The 27,328-nt window shown below is 44.3% G+C and overlaps 1 protein-coding gene across 2 annotated transcripts in view; it reads left to right on the forward strand.

Annotated features, from left to right (window-relative positions):
* LOC308575780 (transmembrane protein 132C-like) overlaps window positions 1-27,328 on the forward strand; it is a 300,534-nt gene that overhangs the window by 230,332 nt on the left and 42,874 nt on the right. For both annotated transcript variants that reach the window (XM_081174740.1, XM_081174741.1), the window contains exon 5: window positions 16,136-16,279. In XM_081174740.1, the coding sequence (XP_081030866.1) occupies window positions 16,136-16,279 (144 nt within the window). The remainder of the gene's footprint in view (window positions 1-16,135; window positions 16,280-27,328) is intronic.

The raw sequence follows: 27,328 nt of genomic DNA on the forward strand, positions 1-27,328 counted from the left end.
ACAAATGAGCCCTATATTCCAAACAAAGTGCTTGAGTAATCTGGAGGTAGGCTGTATGAACTCTGTATTGATTTGTAATGTTTTGTTGGTCTCTGGACCGTAATAAAGATTGTGTGTGTGTGCTTTAAATGTACAATGAAGATGGGACCTTAGTAGGTGCATAGATGATACAATATTTTGTTGCAGGCTCCGCTCACCAGAGCTAATTTTATATATGAACCCAGAGAGCAAAGGATGGGAGAAGTGCTGATCATTAGTCTTCCTTGGAACAAGGTCCTCAGCACTGCCTCCCCATTACCCTCTGCCTCATCCTCTAATGGAGTGCAACTTCTCTTACACAACAAGCGTGAATGCTAAGAAGCAAATGGCTGGCAAAGGTCCAGGCGGAAAAAGAACCCAGTGCTTCCCACCCCAGCAAACTGACAGCCCTCCAAGTGACTTTCAGTTTTCATAGACAGAATGCCTCTTGACAACAATGAGAGAGAGAGAGAGAGAGAGATCAGCCAGCATTTTCCAGCACTCAAGAAACAGAACAAAACTTTCTTGACAAGCTTGGCATGAAACAAAAATGAAAAAGAACCTCGCCAGTTTAAAATTCTCCCACCTCGCTGTAAAATTTCCCTATGAAATGGGAAGCAGTCACCAGCCAATAATAGTCTCCTTCCACTGCCTCTGGATGACCTATTTATTGAGCATTCATCCTGATTTAGAAGCACAAAGCTTATGTGGAAGGTAGCTTATACCTGGTCTTCTTCGGGTGTTTGTTCTGATCTGTTTGCAGGGAGGTTATAGAACAGTGAGGAATTGCCCTGATTTGCTGGTGGGGTGTTTATGCACCTTCCCATTAATCATTCAATCACTCCACATTTTCCCACCACTTTCCTACCTGCAAAAACTTTTTTTTTAAGTGGATTTGTTGTGTTGGGGCAAGAGAGCACTTTAATTGTCTGCAAAGCTAAATTCACCAGTATATGCTTAGATACCTCCTGCAAAATACTGACAGTCCAGAGGTATAGAATTCAGTGTGTATGGCTCTAAAACCCACACTTCCCCACACTGTCCCTCACTGCCTTTAACTGGCCATCTTTTGGAATGCCTTTGTGCCCACCTCCCACCTAGAATGATATAGTGTATGCATAGCTCCCTCCAGTGCTGTTATTTCTTTTTTTAAAAAAAATGTTTAGGGCAGGCATAGGCAAACTCAGCCCTCCAGATGTTTTCGGACTACAATTCTGATCATCCTTGACCACTGGTCCTGTTAGCTAGAATGATGGGAGTTGTAGTCCCAAAACATCTGGAGGGCCGAGTTTGCCTATGCCTGGTTTAGGGGTACTCTCATTTTCCTACTCATATTGAAATACTGCCCCTCAATGAGGCCAAACTTAGTTTCACAAAATGCTTATGGGTATGCATACCCCTGTGTGCCCCCAGAAAGAAAGCACTGGCTTCCTCTATGGCAACCAAACTTCTAACCCAGCCTTACATGTCACTGAAATAGCCTTACAAGTTGCTGAAAAAATTGCATAACATTTCCCCAGCTATTCCTGCTGTCCCTTTTCGCCCTTTACTTTCTCCCCCCCCCCCCCGTCAAATTGTAGGCTGTAAGCGGGCAGGGTCCTTTCCTCTAGCACTCTGCAATTTGCAGTGTGCAATGTGCTTCACTGACTGTTATCAGGAGAATCAGGAAAGGCATAAGATGTGTCCCCAAAGAAAGTCCTTGCAACTTGAAACACAGCTTGTTTAGAAGAAGCCAGTGGCTGCATAAAAGGCAATCAGAGCACAAGCTCTTTGAAGGACCACCAAATCCATTTACTCACACACTAAGTTCTGCAACCCTCCTTGTTTGCCCATCACCTTGATAACGGAGAATAACAGGGATGAAAGAGAGGGTATTTTCTGTGGTGGCCCCACAGCTCTGACACTCCATTACTGTTCATCTCTGGAAGGCTACCACACAGCAAACATTTTGGAAGGCCTAGTAAACACTTCTTTTGCAGGTGTCAAATTTGCAATTTTCTTGCTTCTTCTGTGGATAAAATGTTTTCGATGGCTAACATAATATTTCTTTTACTGGCTTTTGCTGTGAGGGTTTCCCAAAAAGGTGGCCCAGAAATATGATTAAATAGATTAATAAAGGGGAGGGTCTTTAATCTTGACTACTTAACCCAGATGGTAACATTTCGACAGTTGTTGCATACTAGTGCTGAAACAACTTGCTCCTTCTGCCTCAACTGTAGTGTCGCTATCCATGGTCCTTAACCGAATGAACTCTGAATCAGCACCATGGTTCTTGCCCAAGGTCCATACCTTGCCATAGTTCCTAGTATGGAAGGAAGGAAGGAGGGAGAATAAGAAGCTAATAGAACAAGCAGTTGGGGGAGGCCAGGAGTGGGCAGCTGGAGTTTACATCTTGATTTGCAGTATGTAGCTAAATCTCATGTGCTGCAGGCCTTTCATTTTATTTTATTGATTAGCTAATCAATGCATTGTTTAAATGCCAGGCAATTAATCAGCTGAAAATCTTTTAACTGGTTAGCAGCCCTAATAAGGGAAGTCGCAATAATCTTGTGCTTTCCCAGCATGCACTGGGAAATCCATTCTCTTCCTATGATGTCCAGCTGCCGCCATATCTTGAAATGTGTATTCTATCTCTTAGCAAATGGAGGCAATGGGCAAATGATACTTGTCTTTTCACTGAACTATGCCTAATTATATTTAGCATTACAACTCTTCCAAGCAGAGAGTCCTGAGCTGAAGGGGGGCAGGGTTGAGATCAAGAAAGGGGGTCTTAATCACAATTGAGACACATTGATTATGATGGGTCGGGAGAGAAAAGAGAGGGGAACTTTCCACATTTACAGCTTTTCAGAGGGTGAAAAGAGAAGCAGCCATGTGTGAAGGCGTGCCACAGATTCTATTTCATGTCCTTATTAATTTGCATTTCTCATTACTGCTAGAGCTGGATTATCTAATACAATCATCTTATCAATTTTGTAAAGGATGTTTTTTAGAAAACGATGACTGGAAGAGCTGGTGGCCCCCACACAGTGTAGCTGCCCACATTATACTGCCTTAAAGGGGTGGCACATGTAATGGTCTCCTTGCTGTAGCATGTTTTCCCGTCCCTCAAAGAAAGTTGTGCATCTTTGTTTTTAAAATTAAAGGCGTGCACTCTCAACTGGTTTGATATCATAATGGAATAAGGTGTATTCGTTTCCATTGTCCACACTAAAATTTTGTTTCTTTGCCTCTAAAATGGGCATCCTTTGCCTGATATGTCTGAAATTTAGCGGTTAGGAAGTCACTCCTCTAGGCCATTGCTTACTCTATCCATCACAGGCATAACCAAACTTGGCCCTCCAGATGTTTTGGGACTACAACTCCCATCATCCCTAGCTAACAGGACCAGGATGGGAGTTGTAGTCCCAACACATCTGGAGGGCCGAATTTGCCTATGCCTGATCTATCGTATTTCTCTTTCTTTCTTTCTTTCTTTCTTTCTTTCTTTCTTTCTTTCTTTCTTTCCAAACACATATACACACAGTTAGATGCAAGGCAAAATCCTAATCATGATCCATTACCTCACATCAGAAAAATGTTATTTCAATTTGTTTGCAAGTGTTTTATGTTGCTCTCCTTCATGGGAAAGTGGATATTTTATTTTGTTTTTTAAAGTTTTGATAGCTTGCATAATTGAATTTTAGCAATGCAACTGTCATGTGGCACATCAAAAGGAGCCGTCTGTCGACTGCCACTTTTTTTGAGCGTCCGGATGTTAACAGGGTGACCACTTCAAAGGCACTTCAGAAGAGGCATCAAGGATCTTAAAGATAGCTCTGAGGCATCCGAATTAAGGAGTGTGGCGCACTCCCCACACCCCCTGCTGTCTTAGAGATGTCAGTGTCTCAGGTCCACCGAAAATGATTGACTGGCATGTATTTTAAGGAAGGCAGGACTGCATGTGCATTTCTAAACACTCCAAAGTGGTGCCGATTTTTCTATAAGGAAGGGCTATTTAATTAATGGTTGTCTCTATCCAGAGACTTTAAAACTAAGGCACTGCAATTCATTCAGGGTGAATCAGAGGAGACTCAGGTCCCTGCATCCTGTTCCTTCCACCCACTCACAGGACTTTGTCTTAAGTCACGTTGTTTGGGAAAGGAACAAGCGGCTGGAAGCAAAATTAAATAGGCATGGCATCTAGGCATGCTTGGTGACCGAAAACGGAACCAGGTCAATCAATCTCCAACCTGGTCCCTTTGTTTAGGACTACAATTCCCATCAGCCATAGCCAGCATGGGCAATAGCCAGGGATGAAGAGAGACACAAAGTCCAAAACATCTGGACGGCACCTGGTTGAGGAAGCTAAAGCTGTATTGCTAAGGGACCATGCAGAACAGAGGTAAAGGTAAAGGGACCCTTGACCATTTGGTCCAGTCGTGGACAACTCTGGGGTTGTGGCGCTCATCTCGCTTTACTGGCCGAAGGAGCCGGCGTACAGCTTCTGGGTCATGTGGCCAGCATGACTAAGTCACTTCTGGCGAACCAGAGCAACACACAGAAATGTCATTTACCTTCCCGCCTATTGATCTACTTGCACTTTGACGTGTTTTTGAACTGCTAGGTGGGCAGGAGCTGGGACCGAGCAATGGGAGCTCACCTCATTGCGGGGATTCGAACTGCTGACCTTCTGATCGGCAAGCCCTAGGCTCAGTGATTTAGACCACAGCGTCACTTGTGTCCTTATAACAGAGGTAACTAACCTTTTTTTTGACCCAGGGGCCACATTCACACTCAGACAGCTCTCTGGGGGCCGCATGCAAGTGGTGGGCATGGCCAACCCTCTCACCGCACACACACACACCACACACATGGGCAGACAGGTGAAGAGAATGCACAGCCATCCTGCCACAGCTGATCTGTGCAATTCAGCTGAGGAAGGGGGCTGTTGTCCCTTCTCTGCTCATCAGATGATCATTCTGATTGCCCAAAGGGCAGGTAACTTCCATCTACACCAGACCACTGGGCCAGACAGAGAATTTCCAGTCTTTCCACCTATCTCAATACTGTGCATACACTTTTCTAATTGCTGCTCCTGACAAAATGGGTTGGAACTTGGATGAAAGGCAGCAAAATTGACTTGGGGGCTGGATAAGGCCCCTGAGCTAGGATTTTGCCACTCCCGATGCATAACATCATGCATAAAGGCTGGAGAGATAGCAAATTAAAAGGGGATTGCTGCAACCACCGATTAGCGGTTACAGTGAGCCCCTTTGAAGTCCATTTGCAGGAGCAGTTTTAATTTGAACTGTGCCTGCAAAGAAACAAAGCGAGGCTCACAGCACGCCCTTTTCAAGGCATGCTGTCAATGACCACACTAATCAGGCGATCGTTGTCGAGGGCAACCCCTCTTGACTTTGTTACAAAGTTAGGTGTGTGGACATACCTTGTAGCAGCTTTACTAGGGAGATCCCAAAGGTCAGCTGATCATCAGAGGGCACCCTATCAGCGCCTATCAGCTGATTGGCATCTGCTTGCAAAGGAACCATCACTTATCATCATAGCTGTCAACTTTTCCCTTTTCTTGGGAGGAATCCTATTTGGAATAAGGGAATTTCCCTTTAAAAGGGGGGGAAATTGACAGCTATGCTTATCATGCAAGGTGGGCATGCTTTCAGGGAACCAGACAGAGGTGAAATTGGGACCTTTGCCAAGCCTAATTAGGTCCACAAGGTAGAAGTTGCCCACCTCACTTAGGAGAGTATTCTTAAGACAATCCTGTTAAAGTTGGGAATTTCTTACTATACCCATTCTGCAGATTGTGGTAGAAGCAGGATGGCTTTCATAAGCTTTCCCAGCAGATTAATTCCTGGAGTAAAATGAGTTTTCCTTCACCCACCCACACGCCCTTACATTTCAGTTTTATAGCTCTGTAGGTTTGTATGTAGCTGTGCTCTGAGTTGCACACCTTGCCACTTAAAAAACACTTGTTTTTCCACAAGTGTTTCTGGCTGTGTTTTCCTTCCCTTCCCTTAGCTCTGGCGCTGAGTGCATACGTGGGAGTGTTCACAAGTCAAGTTGGCCAAAGGGCAATTTTAATCACAGGATTATGTTGATAAACAGAATCCCTTGCCTAACAATGTTCCGCTGCTAATCAGCTGTAATCGCCACTGTGGATAATAACTCTAATCTGTGATTGCAATGTCAGGCTGCCTCGTAATGTGGCTTCACAGTTTCTGAATATGCAATGAAGTCCATGTTGTTGTGAGTTTTGTTGTGGAGTTTTGTTCCAGCACCCTACAAACTGTTTCTTCCCTACTCATGCAGCTTTTTAAAAAAAACATCTCAAGTGTTCCAAAACAAAGAAAGGCTTCCATATGTAATACTGCGTCCAAAGTTCTCACTTTTATTTTATTTTAAAGACCAAGTTTCAAGTCCTTAAGATTTAACATATCCATGCCTGAGACTCAAATCAATTTGCTTAAATAGAAATGTGACTGCTTAACTTATGTTAATAATATCGTCATAGTCATGGGGTCTAAATGTTAAAACAGGGCTGGGGAACTTCAGCATCAGGAGTCAAATGCAACCTTCCAAGTCTCTCTCTGTGACCCATGAGTCTCTTCCAACACCATGCCATCTCCCCAGTCATACCCTCTCTCCCAGACCTCACCCGCTTTGCACCCTCCTTGAGTCTTTTTGCCTGTGCTATGACTCTACTGCGATGCGGGTGGCGCTGCTGTGGGTTAAACCACAGAGCCTAGGACTTGCCGATCAGAAGGTTGGCAGTTCGAATCCCCACGACAGGGTGAGCTCCCATTGCTCGGTCCCTGCTCCTGCCAACCTAGCAGTTCAAAAGCACATCAAAGTGCATGTAGATAAAGAGCTACTGTTCCGGCGGAAAGGTATACAGCATTTCTGTGCACTGCTCTGGTTTGCCAGAAGCGGCTTAGTCATGCTGGCCACATGACCCGGAAGCTGTCTGTGGACAAACACCAGCTCCCTCGGCCTATAGAGTGAGATGAGCATGCAATCCCAGGGTCATCCATGACTGGACTTAAAGGTCAGGGGTACCTTTACTTTTATGACTCTACAGTAAATTAGTACTGATACACACAGTGCATAACTAAATGGTAATTTACTCCTACAGGACGCAGTGATGGCCACCAACTTGGATGGCTTTAAAAGAGGGTTAGACAAATTCACAAAGGTAAAAGCTATCAATGGCCTCTAGCCATGATGGTTATGTTCCACCTCCATGGTCAAAGGCAGCAGTGCTTATGAACATCAGTTGCTGGAAACCACAGAAGAGTGAGAGTGCTGTTGCTCTCAGCTGCTGTTTGCAGGTTTCCCATAGCCTTCTGATTGGCCATTGTGGGAACAGGATGCTGACCTAGATGAGACTTTGACCTGATCCAGCAAGCTCTTCTTATGTACTTACCAAAGAGATCTAGAACATAAGGGTGTGGTTGTCACCGTAAACACTAGCAGCTTAAACCGCAAGGGATTTTATTTTTTATTTTATTAATAAATGTTATTAAAGTTTGCAAAGAGAAATACAAAGCTTAATGAAATATCTTTTTTCTCCAACATTAATCTAAGTAAGATAAAAACATGATGAAAAACAAAAAGAAAGAAGAAAGGTGAATTCTGAAGGCTGCTTCTAGACTTGCGTAGCATGGAGGGAGTGGGGTGGGAAACAGCAACATAAGAGGACCAGAGACTTAAACAGTGCTGCTGAAATGGTTGTAGTCAGATTACTACATCAAGGAGGGAGAGAAAGACCTGCCTGCTATGGAAGGATATAAAATTGCTTTTACCTCTCTGACATATGGAAGGCAGTTCAGCCTCTCTTGAGAGACTAACAGTGCAATCATGTACATTGGAGTGGTGAACCTCAAGCTCAGGGGCTGAATGTGGCCCTTCATGCCTCTTGGTTTGGCCCTCAGGACTATTTCCCACGCCACACCCCTCACTGATCCAGCTTTACACCATATTTGAGTGTTTTTGCCTGGCTGTGCTGTGTCATTGAACTCTTGATTGTCCGGGTGGAGGAGACAGAGGAGAGATTGAGTGTGTGTCAAAGCTGGCCTACTGTGCAAAGGCAATAATTGCATTCATAGTGGAACCTTGGTTCTCAAACGGCTTAGTTGATGAACAAATCGGCTCCCGAACACTGAAAACCTGGCAGTAAGTGTTCCAGTTTAAAAAAAAAAAAAAATGGAAGCTGAATGTCTGATGCAGCTGTCAGCTATGGTTTCCAGGGTGCCTGCACCAATCGGAAGCCATGCCTTGGTTTACAAATGTTTCGGGGGTCAAATGGACTTCTGGGATAGATTGAGTTCAAGAACCAAGGTTCCACTGTATTTCTTTACTTACTTTGCCTTGGTCCCTGCCTACTGCTGTCACGTGGCCCTCAGAAAGTTGCTTAGATGGAATGTGGCCCTCAGCCTGAAAAAGTTTCTCCACCCCTATTCTCTCTACCCATATGTATCCCCCATTCAGTTCAATGGGATTTACTGCCAGCCTCTCAGGTAAGCATGTCTAGGCTTGCAGCCTGAAAGGCTAGCACAAAATGAGATCTTTAACAAAATGAGAACTTTGTAGTTGGGGGAATAATTTATTTTTGAGTTAGAGAGAAGCAGTGAAATTTCTAGGATCTGTGATGAAATCAGAAGCTCTTTGGGAGTTTGGTTGAAAATGCAACTCATCAATCACATTTTAAACTCTGCCTCTCCTGCGTGGGATTAAATGGGGGGGGCAGTTTCTGTGCTTGTACCACCAATTCATTGTGCCTATCAAGTCATTAGAGAAACAAGCAAGAAAAATGCTTTTTAATGTTGTTGCCTGTTAATTATCTATTTACATGAAGTAATTATGCTCCCCTTTGTATACTGGGAGTGTTTGGGAATTAATTAATTCCTGTCTGTTTGCAGCAGAAAAAGAAGCAGCTTTACCTGCACTTGAAACTTTATCATCTCAACTCTTCAGATTTGTAGTCAGCTATACAGACCCTAGAAAATGAAGGCCCCTTAGTCAAAGAATTGGCAAAAGGCTTCCATGTAAATAGAAAGTCAAGTCACTTCCCTTCTTTCTCCTGCTCTTTGCTTTCTGTTCTGTGGTCCTTCCTGAAGGTAAAGTAAAGGACCCCTGACAGTTAAGTCCAGTCACAAACAACTCTGGGGTTGCAGCACTCATCTCGCTTTACTGGCAGAGGGAGCTGACGTTTGTCCGCAGACAGTTTTTCCAGGTCATGTGGCCAGCATGACTAAGCCGCTTCTGGTGAAACCAGAGCAGCGCACAGAAATGCCATTTACCTTCCCGCCGGAGTGGTACCTATTTATCTACAGTGGTACCTCAGGTTACATACGCTTCAGGTTACAGACTCCACTAACCCAGAAATAGTACCTCGGGTTAAGAACTTTGCTTCAGGATGAGAACAGAAATCGTGCTCCGGCAGCGCGGCGGCGGCAGCAGCAGCGGGAGGCCCCATTAGCTAAAGTGGTGCTTCAGGTTAAGAACAGTTTTAGGTTAAGAACAGACCTCCGGAACGAATTAAGTTCTTAACCCGAGGTACCACTGTACTTTCACTTTGACATGCTTTTGAACTGCCAAGTTGAAAGGAGCAGGGACCGAGCAACGGGAGCTCACCCCGTCACAGGGATTCGAACCACCGACCTTCCAATTGGCAAGCCCTAGGCTCTGTGGTTTAGACCACAGCGCCACCCAAGCAAGATGCAAACTCTCCTGTGTTATGATAGTGCCTTGTGGTAGGAACCAAGGTTTCCACATCTCATCACATTGAGGGAAGCAGTTCTGTGGGGAGTAACAGATTAGGGATGGAAATGGAGAGCACCATCCACTTTTATGTTATCATTGTAAGAGCAAAACAAATCAAGTCCCTTGTGGCACACTCCAGTCTTACGTCAATCACCAAAACAATATCCATAGGTACCTGCCTAACTCCCTCAGATGGCAGTGTGTTTGCCAATACTTCCTATGCCACCCATGAAAGGTGCTAGTGAATACCCCCTCAGAAATCCACAATCCATGAGTGACGGCTTCCTCATTTCCTGAGTAGGAATTCTCTTGCGTTGAACATGCCAACATTCCATTGTGTGGAAGAATTGAATGCCTACTGTCCCTCTCATTCTGAACAGAGGAGGAGCGTGAAGAGTTTCTCCCTGTGGCTGCTGATGTAAGTGCCCTTTCTTCCATCGATGGGAGACACACCCGAGCCATGTTGTAGTTCTCTTTTTCTGCTCTTTTAGATATGGCAGCCATTTCATGGTATGTCATGTCATCATGACAGCCATTTTGTGACTGCTGCTCATGACATTTGTTCAAAATTCCAAATGTGTTCACTGGCCCTCAAAGGTTGGTGGTTCCTGATTTACAAAACTAGGTGAAGCAAATATTACAGCTAGGTCCTGTGTGAGTTTCCTTGTCCTTTGATCTCTCCTTTTTTAGTTGGATCCTGTTTCCCATTGGTGCTTACTTCCTCCATCCACCTCCATTATTGTCAACCCCTCCTCTCCCCATTTAGTAACATAATAAAAAAAAATTTATTTATACCCCACATATCTCGCTGGGTTTCCTCAGCCACTCTGGGCAGCTGCCAACAGAATTTTAAAAATAGAATCAAACATTAAAAACTTCCCTAAACAGGGCTGCCTTCAGATGTTTGCTAAAATTCAGGTAGTTGTTAATCTCCTTGACATCTGACGGGAGGGCATTCCACAGCACAGGTGCCACCACCAAGAAGCCCCTCTGCCTTGTTCCCTGTAACCTCACTTCTCACAGTGAGGGAACCACCAGAAGGTCCTTGGAGCTGGACCTCAGTGTCTGGGCAGAACAATGGGGATAGAGATGCTCCTTCAGGTATTCTGGGCTGAGGCCTTTTACACCATCATCATGAATGCAGAAATCGTTATAAAAGTACAAGACCTCCCTGCAGAGGGGAAGGTCGTGGAGAAGTCCAGTTGCACCAGGAAGTGATCCAACCATGTCACTTCTTTTAGAAAGTCCTTTCTTTTGTCTACCCTGAATCTCCCAGCGTTCAGTTTCATTGGCTATCCACAAGTTATAGTCTTTTGAGAGAGATACTAAAGCATTTCTCTATCCATTTGTCCCACACTTCTTTCATGTTGCTTCTTCCTCCCAAGCTACCTACTTGATTCTGTCTCATGGTCTCTGGTGCCATTTGACTAATGGGAATGCATGTTACACAGACCTGTGATTCCCAGCAGCACACATGGAGGTGGAAAATACATTCCTCTGAATCCAACAGTTGCACCCTTATGATTTATGAACTTGGACAGTTCCTAGGCTAATAAATCACAATTGATTTTGACAGAGATGAACTATTAGCCTCCCACTCCTGTATTCTGGTTGAGCTAGCACAATAGTTACCCATCCCAGACTAATGTCAGTCATCTGTAATGATGCTAATGGTACCTGTTAGATGCTTTTTAATGAATGCTCCTGAAGCTGGCTATCCTTTCAGTTTTAGATGCTGGTTTATGTGGGAGTGTTTGGGGGCAGGGATATAAAAATTCAGCAAGCTATTAGCACAACAAGCCATGCCTTTGATTTCTTTCCTCCCAGATGTAAGTCCCCAAAGTAATTAATCAAAATAAATCCATTCATATGCAGGTTTTCTGTAATGAAACCATTAGCCGAGGGCAGGGGATTGAAGTGTCTTAATTACAGATACGATAAAAGACAAGTAGACCATTTTGCATCCATGAGTCGGAATGGAACCAGTGAAACTCCATAAGTTAGTCCATAGCTTTGTAATACCCATTCGTAAACTCACCAAAAGTCATGGAATAGGAAAGAGAGATGGTTCACAGTGCAAACTTTGCTACTCAGGAAACTCAGGAAACTTTGCTACACAGTGCAAAATAGCTACTCAGGGAAAAAAAGGCCCATTGAGAGGCACCTGCTTCCAGAGAAATCTGCAGCACAGATGAGGAACATCTGACCCGGGAGCCAAATGTGGCCCTCCAGCCCTCTCTATCTGGCCCTCAAAACTCTCCCCAGGCCACACCATCTCTCCGCAGGCCACAGCCCCCCACTGGCCTTGATTCACAACCTCACTGAGAGCCTTTACCTGACTTGAATGTATCATCAACCTATGGAAATGCTTCTTGTTTGTCTTGGCAGAGGATAGAGAGAAGTGTTCGCAGAAAGTAGCCGACTGTACAGAGGTAGCATTTGCATGAATAGCTCCACCCACTTTTGCCACTGGCATGTGGTCCCCTAGAAAGTTGCCCAGAACAGAATGTGGCCCTTGGGCTGAAAGACACTCCCCCCCAACCCAGCTGTAACTGTACAGTGGTTAAGTGGGAGGGGTGTGGAGATGGCAGAAGAAGGAGCTGGTTATTTCTGGACAGAGTGAGCTTAAGAAGCCCAATGCTTCTTATGGTGGGTCCCCTTAAAAGGCAGCATGCAAATATATATTTAATAATTATAATAAGAATAGACTAGAATCATAATATCAGCATACACAATCATGGTAGGTGGGAACATCACCGAAAATGGGCAGAGGTTGCAGCTTCATAATACTGCATGACAATGTTTGAATAAGATATCCTAGCTTTTGGTATAAATGATAGCCAAAGGGCAACTTCACCTGAGATGACCTCATTTCCCACCTCAACTGTTTCACTCTTTTTTCTTTTCTTCCTCAGTGGAAGGAATCAAACTGGCAGCAAAGCATCCAAAGATGGGGGGTGGGGGTTAGAGGGGAAGGTATGGCTTTCAAACAATTGGAAATGAAGCAACGGGTACCTTTGGACATTCTTTGATCCATATTTAAGTCGACAACAAACAAAAAATCCCTTCTTTTTGACCTCTGTTGCTGCTTTTGCAAAATGTTCCAGTCATTTTCTAGGGCTGCAAGTTGAAAACGTGCATCCGGCAAACTTTGAAGTTCTTTGCAAAAGGGAGACCAAGATATGGGGTTCAACAAAGATAAAACTACATGAAAAAGCAATCTGCTTTTCATTTAGATCAGAACTCTTTTGAAAGAAATGGTGTTCATGAAGAGCTACCTTTCAGGTTTTGGAGGTCCTTTCTCGCTTTTGCCTGGGCAGTATCAACTGGGGAATTAGTCTAGGTCCAGGGTGGCCAAAGCGGTAGCCCTCAAGATGTTGTGGTCTGCAACTCCTGTCATTCCTGACCATTGCTCATGCTGGCTGAGGCTGGTGGGAGCTGGAATCCAGCATCTAGAAGGCCAAACATTTTCCCATCCCTGCCATGGCGCTTCCTAGAGTTTCTGTGGCTAGCCAAGACCAGGGGTAGGCAACCTAAGGCCCGGGGAGCCAGATGTGGCCCAATCACCTTCTCAATCCGGTCCACAGATGGTCCAGGAATCAGCATGTTTTTACATGAGTAGAATGTGTCCTTTTATTTAAAATGCATCTCTGGGTGATTGTGGGGCCTGCCTGGTGTTTTTACCTGAGATGAATGTGTGCTTTTATTTAAAATGCACCTCTGGGTTATTTGTGGGTGTAGGAATTCATTCATTTCCCCCCAAAAAATATAGTCCAGCCCACCACATGGTCTGAGGGACGGTGGACCGGCCCATAGCTGAAAAAGGTTGCTGACCCCCGGGTTAGAGAAAAGGGAAGCTCACTGAAGGTTCCCTCTGAGCGGCTCAACATTTATGTGGTTTATGCAATACTTTTTCTGAAACCAACCTTATGGCTCCCCAAAATCTCACACTTCCCTCTCTACCAGAAGTTGCAGGGACAGAGAGTAGAAGCAGCATTGGGGTAGAGAGCCTACTGCCCTCCAGATGTTGTTGGACTCCCAACTCCCATCAACCCTGGGCAGCACAGCCAACAGTCAGGGATGATGGGACTTGTAGTGCTTAGTTTATTTTTTTGGTTGCTATTTTGTTAATGTTGCTAATATTGTTTTAGAAATTATAAATGCTGTATTGATCTGTTAATCATATAATGTGACTTTGCTTTAATGTTGATGTTTAGCTTATGTATTAGTTGTTGCTTTGTTTACAGAGTTTTATAGATTGTAATTGTTTCACTGATTATTTCATCTATGAGTAATACTTTATTTGTGATGTTCTATTATGTTGTCGCTTTGGAATTCGTTTGAAATATACAGTATTTTTCTGTTTATAAGATGAGGCTTTTTTACTCAAAAATAATGTAAAAAATCGGGGGTCATCTTATCCGCGGATAATGCAGAGGGGGGGACGGGTGATTGGTTGCAGCTGCGAGCAGGAGCTTGTCTGTGGCAATTGGGTGCGTGATTGGTGGCTGCTGGCGGTGAGCGGGCAGAGGGCTGGTGGCATCGGTGGCGCACGCAATTTCCAACGCCTTTCATTCGTGTGAGTGGTTTTTGGCAATCCTCCCCCCAAAAAAGCTAAAAGCTCAACATTTCTGGGTAATGCTCCCCCCAAAAAAGCTCAACAATTCTGGGCCATCTCCCCCCATTTTTAAAAATTTGAGTCTCCCAAAATAGGAGTAGTCTTATACATGGGGGCATGTTATACACAAAAAAATACAGTAATCAATCAATCAGTCATGAGAAATCATGAGATCTCAGGTGGCCCCTTCCAACTGTTGCTCCCTATATGTGTGTGTGTGTGTGTTCCTGCCACCCACACAAAGCTGCAGTCCCATCTGAAGGGAAGATTTAAATGGTTGCTATTTTGTTTTCTTGTATTTTTATTACTTTGTTGGGAGCCACTCAGGGGGGCTGGAGCAACCCAGCCAGATGTGTGAATAATAATAATAATAATAATAATAATAATAATAATAATAATAATAATAATAATAATGTTGCAGGTCTGCTGTACTGACTGCCTATACCAGTTGCTGAGGATCATGACTGAGAGAGTGCTAATGTGCTTGTGATCTGCTTGTGAACCTCCTGGCAACATCTGACTGGCCACCATGGCAAACAGGATGCTGGATTGGGTGGACCTCTGGCCTGATCCAGTATGGCTCCTTATATTCCTGTGATATCACTGTCAGAGTCGTATGGCCTGTGTGCTTGCTTCTGCACCTGCTAGCATGCAAAACCTAAAAAGAGTTATGCAAGATCAGGCTAGAGGACGACCTGATCCAGCATCCCGTTTGCCACAGTGATCAGCCACGTACCTCTGGAAGCAGAGCATGAAAGCAAAAGCCAAATCCTGATGCTCCCCCTCACCCAGCAACTGCTGTTTCACAGCATTTATTGCATTCATATCTCACCTTTTCACCAATGAGGTCAAGGTGATGTATATGGTGTCCCGTCCCCCCATTTCATCCCCACACCACCCTATGAGGTAGGATAGATTAAGAGGCAGCGACTGACCCAAGGACACACAGGGAGCTTCATGGCTGAGTGGGGGTTTGGACCTCCCAGGTCCTAATTCACTACTTTAACCATTACACCACACTGGCTCCCAGTTATCAGTGTCCACCTTGCCTTTGAACATGGTGGGGGTCGTTTCATTTCACCTTCTTGGCCATTGGTGAACCGCTTGTGCTCCTTTGTTTAATCCCCTTTAAAGTCATCTTAGCTAGGGAGCCAACACTGTGGCAACAAGCTCCATAAACCCATAGTGCACACAAGAACATTGTTGTTGTTTAGTCGTTTAGTCGTGTCCGACTCTTCGTGACCCCATGGACCAGAGCACACCAGGCACTTTTGTCTTCCACTGCCTCCCGCAGTTTGGTCAAACTCATGCTGGTAGCTTCACAAGAACATTATAGAGATACAATACATATTCATTGGTTAAGTCTGGGAGGTGTAGAGCAGCCTTTCTCAACCTATGGATCCCCAGATGTTGTTGAACTACAACTCCCATCACCCCTATCTAGGAAGGCCAGAGCTCAGGGATGATGGGAGTTGTAGTCCAACAACATCTGGGGACCCACAGGTTGAGAACCGCTGGTGTAGAGGATCCTTCCCCTACTTGGTTCCTTCCAGATGTTCTAGGACAGCATGATCTAATAGTCCATGGTGGTGGGGACTATTGCCCAACAGCACTGAGAAAGCACCAGGATGGGCAAGGCAGCTGTAGAACTTCATTTCAGGTTTCCTCATTATCTCAAGAGCTCCGCTCAAACAAAGCAATGGCAGCAATCCTTTTGCACTGTTGTTTGCCCTGCAGGACACAGAGATCCTGAACACTGCGATCCTCACAGGGAAGACAGTTGCGGTCCCCATCAAAGTGGTGTCGATTGAAGAGAACAGTGCTGTGACAGACATCTCCGAATCCGTGGAATGCAAATCCTCTGCTGAAGATGTTGTCAAAGTAAGTGACAGGATTATCACCCCACCACCACTAGTGGGCTTGAAATGTGCATCTCCCAGGGGCTGAACCAGCTTCTTGAGCTATTGGATCTTCATGATCCACAAGTCTTCTTGGGTCAATAACTTTGTAGTGGCTCTTTGTCTTAACTTTGTTTGTTTGTTTCTTGCACTTATATCCCAACTCTTCTCCAAGGAGCTCAAGGTGGTGTCAGTAGTTCTTCCCTCACCCCTCATTGAATTCCCACAACAATCCTATGAAACAGGTTAAGCTAAGAGGCAGTAACTGGACCCAGGTCATCCGAGTGTGAATTTGACTCCTGGTCTCCCAGGTCCCTAGTCCAATGCTGTTACCTCTATACTCCCACCAACTCACTCTCCTCTGTTTGGTCACTGACACTTCTTCTCCTTATATATGCATTGCCTGCATTTTCAGTGGGCGAACAGCAAGCCAGACCATGGCCAATTCCGGACCCTGCGACCCTCTGGATATTGTGGGACTTTACTAATTTCGTATATTGTGTTTGGTAGAATTTTATTTCTCTTAAAACTTCTTTTGATTTTGGATTTAGTCTCAGCTTTTTCTCTCCATCTCTTATTTTGTCCAAAATCTTGTCCTTTTTACCATTCCAGAGTTTTTTCTTAATAGTGTTCTGTTGTATCAGGAACCCTCTCATAACTGCTTTACTCGCGTCCCAGATTATTTTCTTTTCCACCGAGGTATTCAAATTTATTTCAAAATAGTCTTTCAACGTTTTTTGGGCCTTCTTCACGATCTCCTGATCTCTAAACAAGTGGTCATTCATTCTCCATCTGAAGGATCCAGCTGGTGTGAGTCTCAAGTCCATTTTCAAAGCGTTATGGTCGGAGCAAGTTTTGGGGCAGATCTCTATTTTTCTTGTCTTAGGTGCCAGTCCTCTAGATATCCAGATTTGGTCGATTCTTGTCCAAGATAGGTGGGCTTCAGAAAAGAATGTTCCCTCCTTACCCAGAGGGTTCTTTGTCCTCCAGATGTCAATCAAGTCCATATTGTCTGTCAGTTCAAAAAAAGTCTTTGGAAGTCTGCCGTCTTTGTTCAAATTTTGGTTTTGTGACTTATCCATGTACGTGGAGACTACCCCATTCATATCTCCCATCAGAATGATGTTGGTATAGTCAATGTGGTCCAGCATTATCTCATGCAGCCTCTTATAAAATTCCGATTTCCCATCGTTTGGTGCATATATTCCAACTATCAAAAATTTTTCTCCTTGTGATTGTATTTCAATCGCCAAAATTCTTCCTTGTTCATCTTTAAAATTGATAAACCAAGAAATTGAATGGAAAATTAAACAGATGAAACAAAGATCATTTGAATCGGCAAACAAATGTGGGAAGCTGCTGGCATGGCAGCTGAAAAAGAGACAAAAATTGAACTTTGTTACCAATCTGGAGGTCGAAGGTGAATGTATTCAGAAACCAGAAGAGATTAGAAAGTGTTTCCAGAGATATTTTAAAAAACTCTATACCCAAGGACCCCAAGCAGAGATAGAAATAAATAACTTCTTAAAAAGTCATGGCCTTCAAAAGCTAACACAAGACAAACAAACAGCCCTGAACTATAAAATAACGCAACAGGAAATTGAAAGTGCCATTCAGAACATGCAAACAGGCAAATCCCCAGGCCCAGACGGACTTACCTCCAAATACTATAAGACACTGAAGGAATATTTGATACACCCACTAATGGAGGTATGTAATCAGATTTTGGAAGGGAAGGGGGCACCAGAATCGTGGAAAGAGGCATTCATCACCCTGATACCAAAATTGGAATCTGAAAAGACTCAACTTAAGAATTATCGTCCCATCTCACTCCTAAATGTGGATTACAAAATTTTTGCTGATATTTTAGCAAACAGACTGAAAAAAGTTTTGAATGAAGTAATTCATAAGGACCAAGCAGGCTTTCTCCCTGGTAGACATTTGTCTGATAACACTAGGAATATTATTGATGTCTTGGAGTTATTACAGACAAATATGAACACGAAAGCAGCTTTGATTTTTATAGACGCGGAGAAGGCCTTTGACAATATATCTTGGAAATTTATGAAGAAAAATTTGGAAGGGATGGGAGTGGGAAGGGCGTTTCAAAATGGTATCGAAGCAATCTATTCAGAACAAAAGGCTAAATTGATAGTAAACAGTGTGGTGACAGAGGAGTTTAAAATTGAAAAAGGGACACGACAGGGGTGCCCCCTATCACCCTTGTTATTTATTTCTGTCCTGGAGGTGTTGCTGAATTTGATTAGGAGGGACCAGCTGGTGGAAGGAATACAGGTCGGAGAAAAACAATACAAATTGAAGGCCTTTGCAGATGACTTGGTTTTGACATTACAGGAGCCAGAAGCCAGCACAAAAAGAGCTTTAGAACTAATTTCTGAGTTTGGTCGGGTGGCGGGATTCAAGTTGAACAAACAAAAAACTAAGGTTTTGGCAAAAAACTTGACACCTTCAGAAATAGATGGGTTCCAGAAGGAAACAGAATTAAATGTGGTTACAAAAGTGAAATACCTGGGGGTTAACTTGACTGGGAGAAATTTGAATTTATTTAAAGATAATTATGAAAAATGCTGGTCGGAAATTAAAAAGGACTTAGAAACTTGGTCAAGATTGAAACTTTCCTTGTTGGGAAGAATTGCAGCAGTTAAGATGAATGTATTGCCAAGAATGTTGTTTCTGTTTCAAACCCTCCAGATCGTGGACAGAGTGGAATGTTTTGGAAAGTGGCAGAGGGATATCACGAAGTTTGCCTGGCAGGGCAAAAAGCCCCGAATAAAATTTAAGATACTAACAGATGTAAAGGAAAGAGGGGGGTTTGCCCTGCCGGACTTAAGATTGTATTATGAAGCTGCATCCTTCTGCTGGATGAAGGATTGGTTTCTGTTAGAAAACACTGATGTCCTAGATCTGGAAGGGCATAGTAATGCTTTTGGGTGGCATGCATATTTGTGGTACGACAAGGTAAAGCTTCATAAACTGTTTAAAAACCATATTGTCAGGAAAGCTCTATTCATTGTCTGGACTAAATATAAGGACTTACTTGAAAGTAAGACTCCGAGGTGGTTATCACCGACGGAGGCTAAAGCCATTAAACTACGTAACATGGGGAGTGGCTGGGCAAAATACTGTGAGTTAATTGAAAGAGATGGTGATACTTGGAGGTTGCAGAGCTTTGAAAAATTGAAGGGAAAGGTGCGAGACTGGTTTCATTATGCCCAAATTCTAGAGGTGTTTAAAAAGGATAAAAAAATTGGTTTCCAGGTGGAAAAATCAAAACTAGAGACAGAACTACTTGAACCTAAGACGAAAGTGCTTTCAAGAATGTATAACTTGTTGCTTAAATGGAATACTCAAGACGAGACAGTTAAATCAGCTATGATAAAATGGGCTCAGGACATTGGGTACAACATTATGTCTGAAGACTGGGAAAGGTTATGGACCACCGGTATGAAATTCACGGCATGTAGTGCCTTAAAAGAAAACATTATGAAAATGGTATACAGGTGGTACATGACCCCAGTCAAACTTGCAAAGATATACCATCGGTCTGACAATAAATGTTGGAAATGTAAGGAGGCTGAAGGAACATTCTTTCACCTCTGGTGGACATGCCCGAGGGTGAAGGCTTTCTGGGAAATGATTTATAATGAGTTGAAAAAGGTGTTTAGGTACACCTTTCACAAGAAACCAGAGGCCTTCCTCCTGGGCATTGTGGGCCAGAGAGTGTCAAAGAAAGATAGAACTTTCTTTTTATATGCAACTACAGCAGCAAGAATCCTTATAGCTAAACATTGGAAGGCACAGGAGTTACCCACGCTGGAAGAGTGGCATTCGCAGCTGATGGACTACATGGAACTAGCCGAAATGACAGGCAGAATCCGAGATCTGGGAGAAGAGGAAGTGGAAGAGGATTGGAAAAAATTTAAGGACTATCTACAAAAACACTATAAGTTATATGAATGTTGAGAATTTGCTAAGCCTTTGGAAAAAACAAGCTTCAGTATTGAGATTGGTAAATGATGGAAACCAAGTTATGATCTAGAAAAGTATAAATTGTAGACTATATAACTAAATGAAAACACAAAAACATATGAAATAAGGTATTAATTTGCTGTTTATTTTTATTGTAAAGAAAGCAGGGGATGGAGGACGTGGGGAAGTCCGGTTGATCATGAAAATTGATTTGAAAAAGTGAATTTTCTTCTATAATTTCTTTTTTCTTTCTGTAAAACCGCTTTTGTTGTGTTACTGACGATGTATTCCGACCTTGGAAAAAAAGCAATAAAAAAATTATTATATAAAAAAAAAAGATATTGTGGGACTTTAACTCCTATCTGCTCCAGCCAGCATGGCCAATGGTCAGGGATGATGAGAGCTGTAGTCCAGCAACACCTTCAGTCATCTAGTAAACAAGTCAAGTTATTTGGACCTTAAAGGTAAAGGGACCCCTGACCATTAGGTCCAGTCGTGACTGACTCTGGGGTTGCGGCACTCATCTTGCTTTATTGGCCAAGGGAGCCAGCGTACAGCTTCTGGGTCATGTGGCCAGCAGGACTAAGCCGCTTCTGGCAAACCAGAGCAGCGCACGGAAATGCCGTTTACCGTCCTGCCATTTACCTTACCTATTTATCTTTGACGTGCTTTCGAACTGCAGGAGCAGGGACCGAGCAACGGGAACTCACCCCATCATGGGGATTCGAACCGCCGACCTTCTGATCAGCAAGTCCTAGGCTCTATGGTTTAACCCACAGCGCCACTACTGATATCCAAAACCAGACTGGGCAAGGGCAAAGAGATTCATTCTGACACCAAATGCAGACAAGGAACCTTGGAAGCTTCCTTACACTGAGCCAGGCCGCTCTTGTACTGGCAGCAGCTCACCAGGCTCCCAGATGGGGGTCCTTCCCAGCCCTACCTGGAAATGCTGGGGATTAAACCCAGTACCTTTGACATGTAAAGCTTGTGCCCTGAGCCACGGTTCTTTCCCTAAAAATAAAGTAGGGTTCCAGGCCTCATCACTCTGAATAAAGGGCTGAGTCAAGTCGGAATGTAGGGAATTGCCTTATTCAGAGTCAGACCCATCTAGCTCAAGGTTGTTCATGGTGGCTTTCCAGAGTTTCAGACCGCGGTCTCTCTCAACCCTACCTGCAAATGCTGGGAAATGAATCTTGGACCTTCCTCATGCAAGGCAGATGTTTTTCTGCTCAGCTACAACCCATCCCATGAAGTAGCAAGGAGAGAAGCGGAAAATATGACAGCCAGATTTGCTGGTCGGCTCTTAGATGGCAGAGGGAGCAACTAGAGCCTTGCCGCCTCCCCCCATTTGCTTCTCTAAGTGGCTTTCCAACAAAACCAGTCCCATAAAGTATTTCTTTGATCAATAGGTTGGTAATACTACCCTCTCCGCACCCCCTCCAGCAATAAAAGTTACACGACTCAGCAGGTAACTGATGTCCCTGCTTGATCTGCCAACTGTCTCCCCCCAACTTCGGCTTCCGCCCTTGACAGCCCCATCGCTCCTTTGCGCCTAGATTTACGTGTGCCTTCACTAGCTATAAACGTGTTAGACCGCCAAATGATGGCTCTAACCTTTTAAAAGTGGACCAAAATATATTTACAGTGGCACTAAAACATGACTAAGAGCCGAATCTTGCTTGCTAAGCTCGGTTCTACCAAGAAGATCTCTCTGTGTCTATTAATAATGGCTGCCCCCTGTCCCTGACAGAAGACCTCTCTTCACTTGCTGAGAGCCTAGGCAGGGCTTGCCTTCCAAGCACGGTGCTTTTCAAATCACACAGTGGGTTTCAAACTGCTTTCCAGGGAACCTGAGGCCCCCAGGAAGTCTATCTAAGAAGGTCTATAGGAAGGGTCAGGCCTGCCAGGTTTGAGGAGTGAGCCCATAGACTCCCATAGACTGGGAGTAAGTGGGAGAGGGAATGGATCTTAACAGTGACCCCAGGCTCACCTCCTTTCCCAGAAGCTTCTCTGCATCAGGAGCCAACTTGCTACCACTTCCCATCATACTGCTGAGAGTTGGAGGACTCTGTCCTGAAAGCCTCAGAAGATCCACAGTTTCCTTACAGTTCCAGCGGCTGCTGGAACAGGCAAGACCCCTTTAACTGGAAGACACTTGTCCCACTGAAGATGGGGAAGAGATACAGTGGTAGAGCACACTTTGCATGCAGGAGGTTCCAGGTCCAGTCGCAGGCATCTCCAGGAAGGACTAGGAAAGGCAGCTGGATCTGAAATCCCAAAGAGCCACTGCGATAGAACAGGAGCAGTCATGTGTTGCCCATCAGTCTCAGCCAGACTGGCCAATGGTCAGGAATGAAGGAAGCTGTAGTCCAGCCAAATGTGGAGAGCACTGTCTTGGCTACTCCTGATGTAGACAATGCTGAGCTTGATATGTTAGTGGTCCGACTTGGTTTGCAAGGCAACTTACTATGTTTCTCTGTTTTCCCCAAACTGTGGATAGTGTGCCTCCAAGAAGCACATAAGGAAGTTCAGAATTCTCTCCCCCTCTCTTTCTTTCACTCTCTCTCTCGCACACAAATCCAGAACCAATTGCCTAGTCCTAAAATAGACACTCTCCTGTTTATTTGTGTGTCTATTTAAATTAAAGCGAATGAAGCATTCTCCACCATATAACTCAGAAGCATCTAACTTTGACAAAAAGAAAGCTGACAGAGGAGAATTTCCTAAGCAGATCAGCAGGTAATTGTTGCACTCTTAAGTTTAAGGGGGGTGTTCCTTCCCCATTAGCAGGAGCTGAGTTTTTAAAAACTCTGCATCTGGGGAGTCAGCCTTGGGGTGGGGTGGGGGGTGGAGAACAGAGAGAGAGAGGGAGAGAGAGAGAGGGGGAGAGATGTGAAATAATTTATAAAACCGGTGTTCAGCTATTTCTTTAGCACCACCAAGCTGTTATGATGGATTGTTTCAAAGTGCTTAATAGCACTGGATTGCTACACTCTTGTCAGATGCAAATTATTGAATATATGTTTTTTTCAGGTTGCAGGCTGAGTTGGCTTTCTTAGCAGATTAATCAACTAAAGCCAGCTGATTAGTTGAATTGGTGAGGTATTCTCAAGGAAATGTTATATCCTTGAAAAGGCTGAAGGAGAGTGGTTTATGGGGGGCGGGGGGGGGGGGAGGACCAGAACACAAGTAGAGACTGCCAGAGCACACTTTCCCAACCTGGTTTTCTCCAGATGTATTCGATCTGCCTTCTGCCACCCCATACCTTCCTTCTTTCCTATGTCAACCAGTCCATGCGGTTTCCTCACTTTCCTCCTCCTGAGGCTCCATTCACACAGAAGCTCATTTCATTTCCCCAATATTTCCCTGTTAATTTCTGTGTTATATTTGAGCTTTCACGTGACCTAAATGCCAATTCTGGAAATCAAGGGGAGTCTTGTGACAGTTTAGTGCTCATTTCCATGTTAATTGCTAACAGAAAAGAAACCATTTGCAACCCCCTTTAAAGTGGAAAATCTTGGGAGTAAAGTGATGAACTTTAGGGCACTATCACAGCATACAGTTCTTTCCTGCTGTTTTCACAGAATCAAGGGGAAACAGAGGCATGCATGTGCGAAAAACAGGGAAGAGTGATGTTGTCTTATGATATTCATTGTTGTGTTGCACCATGACCACTGGTGGGCATGAAATCAAAATGTCAGAGCTCCATAATGCAATAGGTGCTGCAATGTGACAGGAGCACTAGAAAACGAGAAAATAGTGCTTATAACCAGGAAAACTAATGCAGTACCCCCAATATCTGATTGCTCAGATGTGCTTTAGCCTCAGTGCGTTTGTAGAATTCAGCAGGGAAGAGGATGGGAAGGAAACTAGAATAAGTTGGCTCTGCCCAGTATTGCCTCTGGTTAAGCCTATGATTGGCTCTGGCTCAACTTACTGTTGGCCTCCCTTGTTACTACCCTACCAGTCTGAGGGGGTACCAGCCACTACTGTGTGTTGGACAACAGCTCCCATCAGTCCCAACCAGCATAGCCAGTGGTCAAGAGGGATGGCCCAACAGCACCTATAGGACACCAGGTTGAGGGAAGCCATGGTAGGCTAGCAATGTCAGGGCTGGTAGAAGCATAAGGTGATCTGGGAAGGAGGAAAGAGGACTAAAGGAGCAGTCAAGACTGATGGGCAAACCAGGCAGTAGGATGGAAGACAAGCTGGACTGAGGCGTAACCAAGGGTGCTTTCAGGTGGAACAAGCCAGAGCTCGGGGTGAGATTGTCACTGAAGCAAGGCTCAACTGGAGCAGGAAGCTCTCTTATACTCTCTCCTGCCCATGAGGATTTCCAGTGACCAGTCTGGATGAGCAGAGTTAGCCCAGGGCCTGAAGGTACTTCATACTTTATTGAGACGCAGCCACAGGCAGTTCTGGGGAGAGTCACAGCAGAGTCGCACACATTTGCAGCAACTCCTTATGGAAGTAAAATTGTTTTGGAAACAGTTTAGAAAGAAATATAGTTTCTTGCTATATAGTTTAGAAAGAAATATGTATCAAGGTGGGCAGCTGGTAGAATCTCCTACTTGTCTTCTGCTGCTGACCTGGTGCAGGAGGGGGCCGGGGGTCACCTAGAGGTCTTCACAATGCCCCAAGCATCTTCAAAGCATGTGAGCATTTTTAGACTGTGCAAGAGATTGTGCAATGGATTTCCACTCTTGGGCAAGGATCTTGTGCTAAGCTGGGGACTTCCGGGTTAGCGCGAACAGCTAATGGCGGATTCCCTCCGAGCTCCGGAGGGAATCGGCTCCGCTGGAGACGGGTCCTGCCGCGACGGCATCGCGGGGACCCTCAAAAACCGCAGGCTCAGATGCCTGCGGACCTGGTGACTCGGTGGGCACCTTAAACGCCCCCTCTGACCCACGAAGAGCCTTTTTAAAGGCTTCGGAAAGGGTACGGAGAGCGGCGCGGTGCTGGGAGTAGACCGCTACTCCAGTGGAGCGAAGCCGCGTGCCATGGCTGAAGAGCGCTGACTTTTTCCCCTGAATTCGGCTGGAAAAGAAACAACCCGTGAGTAAAGTGGAATTGGGACTTTAAAATAGTTACCTGTGAATTCGGTACGACCGGGGTGTGTGTTAAAGGGAAGTCTGCACCCCCCCCCTCTTGCAGACGATCTAAAGCAACAATAGAAGAACTAAGCTGGAGAGCCTACCCTTTGCGGGGTGAGTTAAAAAAGACATTAACTTCCAAGATTTGGCAAAAAGAAATTTTGAGTTGGAGTGAAAGAGTGGAATTTTAAAAGTTTTCTTTCTGTTGTATACAACCCCCCCTCCCGGGCCCGGGAGCGTCCTGTGTTTTGAGCTTGTGGAAGAGGAATACGGAGTTTGACAGCTGTCAAAGCTGTCAAACGGACAGTTTAAAGCTGAAAAATTGTTATCTAAGATCCCTTTGGATTAAAATGAGTTACAATTGAACTAAAATTGTTGGAAACAAAGTAACAATAACAAGTCAGAGGTTTGTTGGAGAAAGATTACTAAGTAACCAGATTCCCTCTAGGGGGAATTCTGTGACATTACAATGGCTGTGGATGGAAAGTTACTAGTGGAAATTGAAAGAACGTTTTATTTGGTGGGAATCTTACAAGAGCAGAGTCTGGCTATGAATAAACAACTCATGACCTTGACCTCTGGAATAAGCAGCTCTGCTGAATGTATTGAGGACCTGAATGAGAAAGAATCTGCAGCTGAATCGGAAATGATATCTCAAGAAGTGGAGGAGACTAAACAAGGAAAAGAGAAAGCAAAAATGGAAAGTACCAACCAGAAGCTTACACCGGTGGAGTATAAGCAAGGAGACTTTTGGATTACATCGACTACAAATCTGCGAAAGATGCAAAAGACGAAGGAGGAGGCCCTTGGAGTATATGGAATACAGGAACTTAAAATAAAGAAGAAATATGACTGGGACCTCCATTCTGACTCTGAAGATGCATGGCCCGTGGAACTTTTGCAGCAGTTGTTCCTAAATACCCTTGCGGGAAGTGAACCTGGTTTGATGGGGACAGAACTCCTTCGAGATTGGATGACCAACATAAAGGACTACCAACAAGACCGGCGGAGAGGGACTGAAAGAGACTTGAAAGCCTCGGATGTGAGGAATCCAGGCTAAGAACTGTTGTTTTGGACATGTATTGGGGAAGGGACGAAAACCGGGGATGGGAGGGAGGGAAGAATAGAACTTTAAAAACACTCAGGACTTTTGGGTTTAGTTAATATGACTTTTATACAAGACAAAATGGGAAATCGATGGAAGGGAATTTGAGTCCAACTTAGAAAAAAGTTATTTTTTATAGAAGAGGTAATATTAAGATGGTTAAGAGGAGAAATAATAATTTGCTGACACAATCATGGGAATTGGGATGCATGAAGGGGGGTGGGGGAAAGTCAAGGAACAAGGTTAAGAAAGCAGGATTTTCTGAAACTATACATGTTTTTGTCTTTGTCTTTTTGTGTATGTTATGTTTATATAAAAGGTGAAAAACCAATAAAAAAAATTATAAAAAAAAGGATCTTGTGCTAAGCTGGGGCTGGGGAAATCCCACACTATGGCATCTCTGGAACACATGCACACCCACCCACCAAAAAAGAAATGTTGCTATCAATATTTGCATGCCTCCAGAGTAAATGTCTATCAGTCCTCCCCCATCCTGAGCAGCACTCTTTAAATTTGCAATTTCTCTCATATTTTAGGAAGATGCACAGAAACGTTGTTGTTGCCGTTGCCGTCATGTGCTGAATGTTATAGGTAGATACTCAAATCTACACACAACTTTTTCAATCTGTTTTCCTTGAATTGTTCTTTGCTTCTTTCTCCTTGCTGCCCAGCTCTCCAGTTCTTTAGGTTGGGTTCTTTTAAGGACGATCGTTCGATAGGATTTAAAACTGTACATTACATTTTTACAGCAGGTTATGGGAGAAAATAAAAACAAGCAACTAGCCGGGGAAGAACAGACTTCTGATAGTCCCCTTGGAAGGAAACAGACCTTAGACTGCAA

Source organism: Podarcis bocagei, assembly GCF_964188305.1.
Source record: "Podarcis bocagei genome assembly, chromosome: 16".
Classification (NCBI taxonomy): Eukaryota; Metazoa; Chordata; class Lepidosauria; order Squamata; family Lacertidae; genus Podarcis; species Podarcis bocagei.